This window comes from Panthera pardus, unplaced genomic scaffold (assembly GCF_024362965.1).
Source record: "Panthera pardus isolate Hobbes unplaced genomic scaffold, ASM2436296v1 HiC_scaffold_15, whole genome shotgun sequence".
Classification (NCBI taxonomy): domain Eukaryota; kingdom Metazoa; phylum Chordata; class Mammalia; order Carnivora; family Felidae; genus Panthera; species Panthera pardus.
In genome coordinates this window covers 72,142,044-72,155,077 of record NW_026526710.1, presented here as the reverse complement: position 1 = coordinate 72,155,077, position 13,034 = coordinate 72,142,044, and the positions used below count along the sequence as shown (strand labels likewise).

Below are 13,034 nucleotides of genomic sequence, written 5' to 3'. Positions count from 1 at the left end.
AATTAACAAATTGAAGACTCAAGTAATGAGTCTAATGATCACATCTCGGCTATCTGGCGCCTATCCAGGTTTATCCACTAACCAGCCAAGTGATCTCATAGGAGTCATTTTCACGGGAAGGCCTCTGGGTGGGTTAGAAAGGGATCTCTACAGCCCGTCTGAGCTCTCACTCAAAGCGGGGGAATCCAGGAGCTCTAACTCGTGGAGGGAAGTTACTGCAAAAAGGATTTGCAGCCTCTGTGAACACACAAATATGAACAATCTCCCTGGCAGTGGGGCCATGGCTTCCTGACCGAGGATCGTCTTCTTTTTACAGATTGCCCTGCTCCCCAACAGTGCTGCCGACCCGGGCAAGTACATCACTGGCAACAAAGTGCTGGCGTCAAATGCCTACCTTCCAGGACCTCCTGGGCTGCCTGGGGGCCAGGGCCCTCCTGGTGAGTTTTGGGGAGGGTCAGGGAGGGGGAGGGAGCCACCAGCCAAGACCTGCCAGAAGCTGCCACGAATGCGGGCTGGACACAGATCAGACTCCATGGGTGAGGGCCCCGGCAGGGGTCCAGGGAGCTCCCACACCAGTGTGATAAGAAGCCTGGGGGGGGATTGGGTCCTCGAGCCTGAGAAACCCTCACAACCAGGAGAAATCTGGGAGAAAAAGGTCATTGTCCTCGGCTTGGGTAAGATTCTTAGAGATCATGTTAAGTTACAGAGAAACAAAAGGAAGAATTATTTCTCATGTTAACGTACAAGAATAGAATCGGGTAAGGAACCCCTAGGGCCACATCTTATTCTTAACCTCGTTCTTCCTCTTTCCCCTGTTATTTGTGAACACGCGCACATCTGTGTTTCTTTTTGTATCTATATATTTTTTGTAAGTCAACTTCATTGAGGTACAGTTATATACAGTAAAACGTACCCCTGTAATCACAGTTCAACGAGTTGTGACAAATGTATACGTCCTATATCAAGCCCTTACTAGTCAGCACCCTATCACTGTATCAAGACATAGATTATTTCCATCACCCCACAAAGTTCCCTTGTGTCCCTTTGCAGTTTACGCCCATGTCCCCAACTGTAGGCAACCACTGACCTGCTTTTGTCACTAGTTTTGTCTGTTCTAGAACTTCAGAGCAGTGGAATCTCATCACGGGTGTGCTTTTTATCTGGCTTCTTGCATTCAGCGTATTGTTTTGGAGATTCACCCTTATAGTTGAAGAAAACCCTAAACGTCCCATCATTCCATCAGGAAATACACAACGAGAACTTTCGAAAAATAGTTACATCGCGTTTTGTATTTTATCGTGAGTCCCTCCATAGACAGATCAACAGAATTTTTTCCGCACCAATAAAGGAAATGACATGAGTGTTAGCAGATGATTCTAAACCATGGAGGGTCTTATCCCTGATTATCCTCACTTAGTAGTGTGCTAGATGTTAGGAGCGACCTGGCATTCTAATGAGAAAGACGAGACACAAAGAGCAAAAGCCAATAGAACAAAACAGTATCTGCATGCCCCTGAGTAAGTGAACAGGGGCTTCCCACCGTGGGAGCTTATGGAAGGGAGAGACCACTGTGGCCTCCCGTGACTCCAGGACTCGGGTTTGACCTGGACATGAAAGGCCTTGTAGGGTTTGTTCGACCCGGAAGGACGTGGGCAGATTATAGGTTGGAATCTCAGCAAGAACAAAGGCTCAAAATTCTTTCCAGACTGTTTACATGTTTTCCTTTCCACTTATATCTTAATCGCCTGGTTTCTACCCAATATACGTACCCTGGGCCTCAGTCTGTACAAGGAGCAAGAACTAGTCCAGGACTGTGGTTTACCCTCTTGTTCATCCCCTTGACCTGAGGTACTCTGGGCCATGGTGGAGTTTTCTCCAGATGCCTCCCACAGGCAGCCTCTTGCTGAGTCTAAGTAGATGTGGGTCTCCTTACGAACTGATTCCTAGCACAGAGCTCTCCACCCTTCTCTAAGCCAGTGCTCTTGCTCTGCTTCCCTGGAGGAAGTTCATAGACTGGAAGACCAGTCTATGTATCAGTCCAACAAGGACAAATGAAGTAGAAACAAGAGAACTGTTGGCTGGCTTTCTTCTCCATGAATGACTTACTAGCCCTCCTTTCCAGTTCTGCCATCTGATTTCTAACACAGTTTGAGCTGTCCAGGGTCCTTGATGGAGCAGTGAGTAACCGAGGAGTGACTTTAGCAATGGACTATGCCCTTGCTGTGTGCCTCCAATTCTTCTTGCTCACCCCTGCATCAGTTTGTGATGCCCTCCATTGAAATGTATCAGGGGAGCCAGAGAGATTATAAGGTTTCTCTTACCCATAACTAGAAGTCCAGTCCCGAGGCTAACGATAAATCACAGTCTGGGCCGCCAACATTGGCAACTACGGTGGATTGGAAACCTTTGACTTTGATGGCTGCTGCTCTGTGGCCCCCACAGTTATGTATAAGGTGCTTCCATTTGCACATCAAAGCCCCACATCCTAAGGACCCTTGACATACAGTGATCTCTGAAGTTCATTGATTGGGAAAATGAAGGCAAAATGTTATTCTGGCCTTTCCTTGTGCTACTGGAGTTGAAGAATTTAGTTACAGGAGGAATCTGGTCCATTTCTCAGATAAACTCTTTCAAGATGTGCTTAGAACCAGCATTGAGAGTAAGGGGGTGAAACGTGTTTGGATAGAACATTAACTGTCTTTAACTTTGGCTTAGTCTATGAGCTAGAAAAGACTTCCCCAAATATGAAAAGCCTGGTCTTCGTTTCTCTAACATTTGACTTGCTCTGTTTTCCGGTGCATGAAAATTATTCCATCCTGTCCCTGTGGTCTGTCAATAGAAGGAGCTAGCTAGGTATCTTCCAAAAGTATTACTGTATGCATTTGAGATAGACATCGCCGGTGAATAATTATTGCACGGCAATCAGCCCACCCTCTTCAGTGTGCTCACTTGATGTGAAACATTTACTAAGCAGCCTGTGTGTACCCAGGACTCTGCGAGTGTGCTGACGATTCGGACATGGCCCATGCCCTCATAAAGTCTACAGCTGAAAACAGGTTAAAACTCCTATTGTTCCGTATGCAAAAGAATGGAGTTTGACCCTTATCTCACACCATATACAAAAATTAACTCAAAATGGATTCTAGATCCCGATGTAAGATCTGAAATTATAAAATTCCTAGAAGGCATTATAGGAGAAACGCCTCATGATGATGGATTTGGCACAGCTTTCTTGGGTGTGACACAGATGACAAAAGGGATAATAGACAAAGGGGTCTACATCATACTTACAAGCTGTGCATCACAGGGTACAACCAGCAGAGTGAAAGGCAGTCTACAGAATGGGAGAAAATGTTTGCAAATCATTCACCTGATAAGGGGTTAATATCCAGAATAGAAAAAAACCTGCAACTCAACAACAAAAAATCAAAGAACTCGATATAAAAATGGACAAAGGACTTGAATAGACATTTCTCCAAAGTTGATATACAGACGACCAACAGGCATATGAAAAGATGCTCAACATCACTAATCGTAGAGAAATGCAAACCAAACTACAGGGTATCACTTTACATCCATTAGGATCTCCCTTAGGATAGCCACTATCAAGAAGAGAAGAGAACAGGCGTAGGTGAGGCTGTGAAGAGGGGAGTCTTGTGCACTGTTGGTGGAAACGTAAAATGCAGCCACTATGGAACACAGGGTTCCCCAAAAAATTAAAAGTAAAACTAATATGACCCAGCAATCCCATATCTGGGTATAATATCCAAAACAATCAAAAGCAAGATCCCAAAGAGATGTTTGCATGCCTGAATACAGGACAACACTATTCACAATAACCAGGCTACCCAAGCGTCCATCAGTGGATGAGTGTATAAACAAAAATGTGGTATACACAGGAAGGGAATATTATTCAGCCTTAAAAAGAATGAAATCCCGCTGCATGCTATGACATAGATAAACTTTGAGGACATTAGGCTAAGGGAAATAAACCAGTCACAAAAAGACAAATGCCGTATGATTCTACTAATACGAGGTATCCAAAGTGGTCATGTTCAGAGAGACAGAAAGTAAAATGGCGGGGCTCAGTCGGTTGAGCGTCTGACTCTTGCTTTCAGCTCAAGTCATGATCTCACCGTTTGTGGGTTCCATCCCCACATTGGGCTCTGTGCTGCTCTCTCGCTCTGTTTCCATCTCTTTCTCTCAAAATAAATAAATAAACTTAAAAAACAAAAACAGAATAGTGGTTGCCAGGGCGCCTGGGTGGCTCAGTTGGTTGAGCATCCAACTTTGACTTCGGCTCAGATCGTGATCTCACGGTTAGTGGGTTCGAGCCCTGCGTCGGGCTCTGTGCTGAACGCTTGCTCAGAGCCTGGAGCCTGCTTCAGACTCTCTCTCCTCTCTCTGCCCCTCCCCCACTCACGCTCTGTCTCACTCTGTCTCTCGTAAATAAATGTAAAAGAAAAAAAGAAGAATAGTGGTTTCCAGGGGCTGGCAATAGGCACAGAGTTTTAGCTTTGCAAGATGAAAAGTTCTGCCGATCTGTTGCAAGACAATGTGAATGTACTTAACATTACTAAAGTGTACATCTTAAAGTAGTTAAAATGGTAACTTTCATACCATGTGGCGTTTACTGCAATTTAAAAAAAAAAAAAGGTTCTCCTAGAGCTTACACCCTTTCCCCCCCTCCCCCCACCCCAGCTGACATCCGGGCCAGAGGTGAAGTCTGCACCAAGCGCTGCCCTACAACTTAGCAACCATGCTCCCCAGGAGCCAGTGAGGCTCTCCCTCACTGTGTCACAGACACTGGGCCCCGCCCCCCGCAAGCCCCGCCCAAGCCGGAGTGGCTGTTTACAACTCTCTGTGTCTACAGCTACAGACAGATGAGGCCTATAGGTCACGTCCCCGTCAGCTTCCACGATAAGTAAGGCCACATTCTGGTCCTCATACGATTACTATCAAGCAGGCACAAAAGCAGTCCTGTAGCTCGCTCTTAAACTCCACGTACTCCCAGGGCTCTGTCGATTTAGGCCTCAGAAAAGAATTAGAAAACAAAGCAAAACCCTCGGTGTCTACAGGGACGAGGCAGGTAGGCACAGGTGAATGCAGGGCCAGGGTGTGAGCAGTGGGGAGGAAACTAAACCAGAGAGGGCAGAGCCCCACCTTGAAGGGGCAGCCCCTGCGTACAGCTCTGGTCAGGTGTGCCAGTGGGAGAATCGCAGTCCAGGCTTTACTTCTTCCTGTTTTCAAACAGATCCCAGAGATCTCCCAGTTTTTAAACCTTAGGACATTGAGAGGATAATGGTATCCGTAAACAACTACACACACACACACCTGTATGGAGTATACGTGTTGTGGATTTGCATATATGGATACAGTCATATATGTCTATATCTGATATATAGCCAATGTATATATCTATGATATATACACGCACCTTATATTTATACTATGATGGTACACGACGATGTAACCTGTTAATTCTCTTGCAGAGAAGAGGCACTGAGATGCCCCCGGAGAAATAAGGTCTACAACGATTACATAAGGGATTGAGAATTCTGATCACGTCAAGTTTAAAATGCCTATAGGGCACCTTAGTGGAGATGTCAGAAGGCGCAGGGCAGATTGCAAAGAGAAATGGCTGTAAAGGGCTCCCAGACCCTCCTGTTGGCCAGAGCCCTTGTCCTTTTCATGGGATATGGAGCTAATGAGATGTTCTCTGATTACAGGCTCACCAGGACCTAAGGGGAGCCCAGGCTTCCCCGGTATGCCAGGCCCTCCCGGGCAGCCCGGCCCACGGGGCTCCATGGGACCCATGGGACCGTCTCCTGATCTGTCCCACATTAAGCAAGGCCGGAGGGGCCCTGTGGTCAGTACTTTATCAGACATCCATTTGCTGCTGTTGGGGAAGGCGTGTTCTTGTCCCGTGCTTTTTTTCCTCCCCTTCAACTAGATCCCCGTGTCTTGTAGGGTCCGCCAGGTGCACCAGGAAGAGACGGCTCTAAGGTAAGTCTGATGAGTGGTCCTTACAAGCTTAAGATTTCCCATTTTCAATCTATTGGGCAGGCACCAAGTAAAGCTCAAGCACTGTTTATTGTCCCCATTCTGCATGTAGCAAAATTGAGACACATCTCTCCCCCCCCCCAAAGCTGAAAAGGACATCTAAAAAGCAAACACCTGTGATAACAAAAACAACAACCAAAACCATCCCTGCGAAAGATTACCCTGGGGCACCTGGGTGGCTCAGTCGGTTAAGCGTCCGGCCTCAGCTCAGGTCGTGATATCGCGGTTCGTGAGTTCGAGCCCCACGTCGCGCTCTGTGCTGACAGCTCAGAGCCTGGATCCTGCTTCGGATTCTGTGTCTCCCTCTCTCTCTGCCCCTCCCCCACTCACGCTCGGTCTCTGTCTCAAAAAAAAAAAAAGTTCAAAAAAATTTTGTAATAAAAAAAGGAAGATCACCCCTATAAATTTTAAACAAGCTGCTGGGTTGCCATAGTAGCACATGTCTTACTCTTTAGCCAGTGTTCTTTCGTGGGGCTATGCGGTGTGTCCCCATTCTTTGACACAGTCAAGAACAGGAAAAGCTGCATTTTGTGCAAGTGGGGGTTTCGCTTCAAGAGCCGCCTGCCTCGCAAATAAGGCAGGGTGTGTTACTTTAGAAAGTTTCTAAGTTGTCACACACACACCACACACACACTGCCTGGAACACAGGCATTCCTCGTGTCAGATCTGGTCTGGAAATACACAGCCCCGGGGGGACATCAGGATGAGAGACACTTGCCCCAAGCAGATCTGTTCCAATGAGCGGTCCCGGGAGCCGAGCTTCAAGCTCCCATTCGTTCCTGATAGGGGACACTTGTCATTTGTGCAGGGCAATGGTTACGGTGAGGGTCTAAGTAGAAGACCGGTGGTGGTGGCATCCACGTGGTCTCTGTCCACAAAGCTAATCTGACCTTCTTGCTTGCAGGGAGAGAGAGGAGCACCCGGACCCAGAGGGTCGCCAGTAAGTAGCCCTACCTGTCCCGCTCCCCCAGGGGGAATGTCCTCAGGGATGTAGCTCAGGGCGGGCTACATACAGGTTGGTCTTACCGGCCGAAGCCAGCCCCTTCCAGCCTTTACTGAGCCTACCTAAACAGAACTCGGTGGTTAGGAGGGCGATCACGGAGGACTTTAACAGCTGGTTGGCATTTATTTTTGAAACAGTTCTTCTGTTTTAGTTTTCTTTTATCGTGGCTAATCTTTATCCGGAAGGTGTTCTTTTAAGGTTACAAACAAAAACCAGCATGCCATGAGCCTGTTTCCCAGTATGTCCTAAAACATCTGATGGTGCCGTCATAACCCTGAACACGTAAGAGTTTAGCCGCCGCTGCAACTCGAGCAGATCGGAGGACCATCCCTTCCCAGAAAAGTACAGACATACGCAGGGCTGCTGGGGATCTCTTGAGAGTAAATGAGCTGGGATATACACGTGGTGTCTGGGAAGCGAGCAATGAAAGTCAGTATCCAAAGGGCAGAAAATTCAGGCAACTCCCGTGCTATTGGAAAGATCAGTGTCATTTCTGAAGAAAAGACAGCCTTTGGCTTGGATGCGGGAGGTCTGGCTTCCCATGCCAACGCCTCCACCTCTTAACTGTCCGCTCCTGGCCATCCTTAGCACCCCCGGATGTCCCTCCCCTCCCCTGTGCGCTGCCAAGCAGTGTCTGAGCTGTGACCCTTCGAGCGAGCATCGGTTAATGTCAAAATACTCTCCTCCACCAAGCGCTCTGCAGATGAAATTCCTCTCTCTGGGAGCTCCAGCAGCAGACGTAGCGGGGTAATAAAGATTGTACGGCAAGCCGCTAACAAGCCCAGACCTTGCTTGTTCACACGTTATCTTGCTGTGCCCCACACAGCGCCATGTAGAAACTGAGGCTTAACAAACGCTATATGTAATGATAAAAGTCCAGCCGATAGAAAGATTAGGAAGTCCTTGGACCTTTCCTGGTCAATGGGGAAGGGGTGCCTTTACAAGCATACTTTCACCTTCAGTCAGGTGGCATTACAGTCAACGATCCTTAGAGACGTTCTAACGGTTTCATTTACTTAAAAGATAACATTTTGAGCATTTGTGATGCTCTAAGCCCTTTACGTGTATTAACTCACGTAAATCCTCACTTACGAACCCTACGAAGCCCCATGACACTGGGACAGTTATCATCCCCATTTTACAGATAGGGAGGTGAAACCCCGAAGAAGTGGGGTAACTTGCCCGAGACCAGCTAACGGGCCACAGAGCTGAGATTCAGACCCAACAGAACCCCAACCCCTTAACCACTGCTCTACCCTTCCATAAGTATCTCCCGGTTTTCTTTGGAAGGCAACATAGGAGAGTTCTTCTGTTCCTTGATTTGAGACAGCCGAGAGTTAGAGGAGAGGAGAGGTGAGCGTGTCGCCACAGCTCGTAGGGGAGATGAAGGGATTAGAAGACCATCTTAAGAACTCCCCCTGCCCCCTACCCGGCTACTGTAGTAGCTGTTACGTTTGCTCCATTTGGGACACAGAGTCATCTGCCACATAGCTGCCACCAAGCAGGGGGAGTGGCAAGTCACGGAGCCCACGGAAGCCATGGCTTGGCACAGGATTGAGTGTGTGGTTTTCTGGCTTTGATTCCTCCCCCGTGCACAGGGACCCCCTGGTTCTTTTGACTTCCTGCTGCTGATACTGGCCGAAATCCGCAATGACATCGCTGACCTGCAGGAGAAGGTGTTTGGGCACCGGACGCACTCTTCAACGGAGGAGTTCCCTTTACCTCAGGAATTTTCCAGCTCTCCGGAAGCCATGGACTTCAGCTCTGGAGACGAGTACCCAAAAACAACTGAGACAAGAGACTTGGGACCCACCAGAGACTTTTATCCTTAGCCCATCCTAACATCTTCATGCCAAAGGAGGAGCAAAGAGTGTTTTCACCTGCAGTTAAGTCATATACAGAAAAAAAAAAAAAAAAAAACACTGGAGACCTAGAAAAGATACATTCTTAATTTCTTGAGCTCTTTTCCTGCCTCCTCCTTCCTCCTCTTCTTCCAAATACTGTTCTCACAGTCCCCCTGCCGGAGACATGAGGGAGTAAGTCGCTAATTACATGTTTCCTTCCAAGAGCCATTGGGGGGGGGGGGGGGGAGGGGGGAGGCGGGTGCTGGGGGTTGGCTGTTCTACATTGGAACTTTCCCTCCTTCATACTGAGGAATTTCTGGATTTCTGAGTTAAGTACTCTCATGGTATCTTAAAGTTTGGCAGAATATCCAAATGGAAAAAGTGGCAAGGTAAGTTCTGAGAAAATGTGAGGTTACTTATTAAAAATATATAGATGGATATGTGTCCAAAATCAGTAATCACTCAGTATCAAAATTAGGCTTCTTCAATTAAAACAGGAAGGCAATAATGTATATTTACCTTGGCAGATAATTCTTTTTCCTTGTCAATCTAACAGTCTAATATATTTTAAATGTTCTACTCTCTTATCCAACCTCGTTTCCCAATTTTGATTAAAGAAAGGAGGGAATGGAGTAGGAACGGATATTAGGGAAAATGGAGAAAAATTAGAGTCCTATGTTTACTGTCCTATAAGTTGCCACATTCTAAGTTCAAATATGACCATTAAGGGTTCATGCCCTGCATATCTGCAAGTTGCCTGTAGCAATAGGAGTAAAAACTCTTCTCAAAACAAAGCAAACAAATGAAGAACCCTTATTCCCATTAGAACAATGGGCTTTGCCAGGACATTTTAAAGCGCTTGATCAAATGAGTGGGCTTGCTCAGTAAATCACAGATATTAAATAAGGGTGGCTGACCCTTAGGGAGACGCACTGAATGGCCAGGCTCAGACTGGGTGCCCAGAAGGTGCCATTACGCCCTGATCCTTGTTGGATCGGTGTGCACTGGGGCTGGAGGCTGCAAGGAGGTCGCTCACTTGGGTTGTGGGGGAAGGAGAAGGATAGCCTCAGGCAGGGACCCCACTGAATCTGCAAAGGCAAGTAAATTTGCCATCGTTGGGAATTGGAAGTCCTTGTCTGGGGCGGGTGAAGCTTGCCAACACAGATACGCTGTTAGAAGTTCTCTTGGATGCAGAGGGAAATAACAGTTTTTCTTGTTTGGCAGAAATTTGCTTCCCGCTCTTCCCATTTTTCCTTAATTTTCCATAACTTAGTCCAGGTTCCAGTTCTTACAGGCCTTCTTGATTCCCCTTCCTCAGCAAATGCGGGAAGCAGTTGGGAAAGTGGTGTATTCTCAAACCCGCCATTGAGTCTGTGTTTGCTCGCACAGCCGCGAGCCTTTCCAGAAAAAGGCCGCCTCTGGTTCCATAGAGACTGGAGCGAGAGCAGTGCTGAAGAGACCAGGAGCATTTTCTGCCTTGGAACATCATTGGGGGAACGTCTTGGTTTTGGTGGGGAGCACGTGGGGCTCCTCAAGTCCATGTTCGCATCTACCACATGGAAAGGCGGCCACCTGCTCGGGGCCCTTCACCCCGGCGTGGACCCGCACAGATGCTCGCTGGCACACGCACGCCTGCTCATGTTGGGGTTCCTATTCCCCACCCTGCAGTTTGTCCCTGTATTTCTGGGAAGGGTGTGTCTACTCATTCCATCACCTTTTCACCCACCACAGAACTATCTTCCTGGGAAAGCTTCTTTAAAAGCCACTGTTGGTGTTTGTCGTTCCATCTTTCCGTCTTCTTCCTCCAGAACGATAGGCAGGGCTTCTGTGCGCGCATCTCAAGTGACAAGAGCCTCCCTCCCCCTGTTGCCATCAAGTTAAAACCCTGGGATTCCAGTCGGCCAGCTGGTGGCTGGAGTTTCCACGGACCCCCAACACCACTGTTTCTTTCTCCTGCAAAATCCCCAGTGACGGTCCATCAGAAAGTTACAGCGACAAGCAAACACGTTCTCAGTGCGCCTTCTCTAGCATTTTCCGTCGCTCCCCAGTCTCTCCGGAGTCCCATCTTCACCGCAGAAGGCCTCGCCAACCTCGGGTTCACTAAGAGCTGAACTGAGCGGCCGTGGATTCCCATCTGGAAAGCATTTAACGTTGCCGGCTCGTGGAACACAATAATTAAAGGGTGTGGATGGATGAATGCTAAAGAAAATTCTGCACAGGCTCCATGAGAAATGATTAGGTCCATCTTTGATTTTTTTTTTTTAAATGAGGATTTGTGTTTGGAAATATGTCTCTTTTTTTGTCAAATGTTCGTAATATACAACCGAAGAGCATGTTTGACGGGAGGCTAGGATAATTCATTAAAAAAATGAACTGAAGGAAGGAATAGTTGGGATTCATGAGACTAGATAATATTCTCTAGCCAAACACACAATAACCTGTGTCGTATGATCTCAGTCTGCTAGATCAGCTTATAAAATAATTGTTCATCCTCAGATTTTCAAAACCACGGACTGCTCCCCCGGACTAAAAAGGTTCTCTGTAGGTCCAAATTGTACTTTTCAAAAATAAGACCTAATAGTGCATTGTTAATCCTAATGTATCTTTTAGTTTTGGATAGAAAACCAAAGCTCACTATGTAAAACAGGGGCTTCTCAAAACCTAACGGGGGATAAAATTTGCTACCGTTTTGCTGAGCCGCCCCATGTTTTATGGGGGGAAAAAGATCTTTGTACACCTCCTCAACCCCTTAGCGAAATACTGACTTTCATTTTTTGCACCCTGATGACTAGAACTTAGAATAGGACCTAATAATTGCTTTTCTTTTTGGAAAGCAGTGGGAATAAAAATAATGCCGTTGAAAATAGTGCACAGAAGGCACCATTTTAGTTTAGGAAAACCCTCCTCCCTTCCTAAATTCCAGAAGGAGAAATTACATGCTTTCCCAGGCCAAAGAGTATGGGGGCACAAGGGCAATGCTGTCTTCTCTGTCCTCTGTTAAGTCCAACACCTGCTACAGAGTGAACTGACCAACTGAAGTCATTTCTACTCTATGAACTCAGGTGGGTTCATACAGGTAAATAATAAATACACATTGGCATGGAGGGAGGAGTATTACCCCACCAAGTATCGGGTGAAGGGGACACTGGTCATGCTCCCTTTCCAGGGTTCACAACTGTTTGCCTCGTGATCGCTTTTTCCAGGCAGGCAGGGGAAGGAGATATTCTCCGTAACTAAGCACCAGGCATCTCCTTGGGCTGAGAGCAAATCCCTCACCGTACTTTGGGGGTCACTGCCCCTCCTCCTCTCCCCAACTCCAGCCTGTCAGAGACACAGCCGCCTCATTGTGCAACCTTGACATCTTTCCGATAACCTTCCTGAAAAGGAAATTTATATACGGGAATCCAGGCCAAACAACTAATAGAATAGAGCCGTCTCAAGTTATTAATAATGAATTCAGGGAAATAGATGAAATTTTTCCTGGCATGGTCAGCATGTGTATTTCACAACAAATCAAAAAACAATTTCCATTTGGAAAAAAAAAAAAAAAAACCATGACTGATTGCTAAAGCATAAAATCTTGGACTTCATCTGCTCAAAAAATATTACTGCTTTAGGGAAATCAAAGAAGAAGGAAAGACCCTTTCACGCATCCCCCTGAGACTTGAACATTATTAGATCCTGAAGCATGTGCCCTGGGGATTTAATGTGTCACGATGGTTTTTTATTTCCTAGCGATTACTCCTGTGCTTCAGTAGCCATGTTCATTATTTATAACAGGTCTATATAACAGCTGAGCTAGTATTGGAACAGTTACGGATGTGATACTATGAAGTACTTTTGGTAAGATTATATATGCTTAATAACAAAGTTATTTTTCTTACGTGGTTGTGCTGTGTTTTGTACTGACTCCCCGTCTTGCGGAACTGAGCTGTCTTCTTACAAGGTGAATACAAGGAGATCGAGACATTTCTCCCAAGAGCTGGACCCTGCATTCTGGGCAGGCCGCCTGTTGGGGTCTGAGTGTGGACCCAACATTTGAGTCTGAGTCAAGGTCTAAAGGCCCAGGTTCCATTGAATCTGAGTCTCAAAGGCCCATGTCTCCAGCTGGAGAGGACCCTCTA

At 46.8% G+C, this 13,034-nt stretch overlaps 1 protein-coding gene across 1 annotated transcript in view; it reads left to right on the top strand.

The window, feature by feature from the left end:
- The window catches only part of CCBE1 (collagen and calcium binding EGF domains 1), a 228,261-nt gene extending 219,236 nt beyond the window's left edge, over positions 1-9,025 (top strand). The window contains 5 exon segments of the mRNA XM_019463878.2: positions 317-437; positions 5,730-5,869; positions 5,971-6,006; positions 6,968-7,003; positions 8,665-9,025. Of these exon segments, the coding sequence (XP_019319423.2) occupies positions 317-437; positions 5,730-5,869; positions 5,971-6,006; positions 6,968-7,003; positions 8,665-8,898 (567 nt within the window). The 3' untranslated portion in view covers positions 8,899-9,025.
- The last annotated feature ends 4,009 nt before the right edge of the window (positions 9,026-13,034 follow it).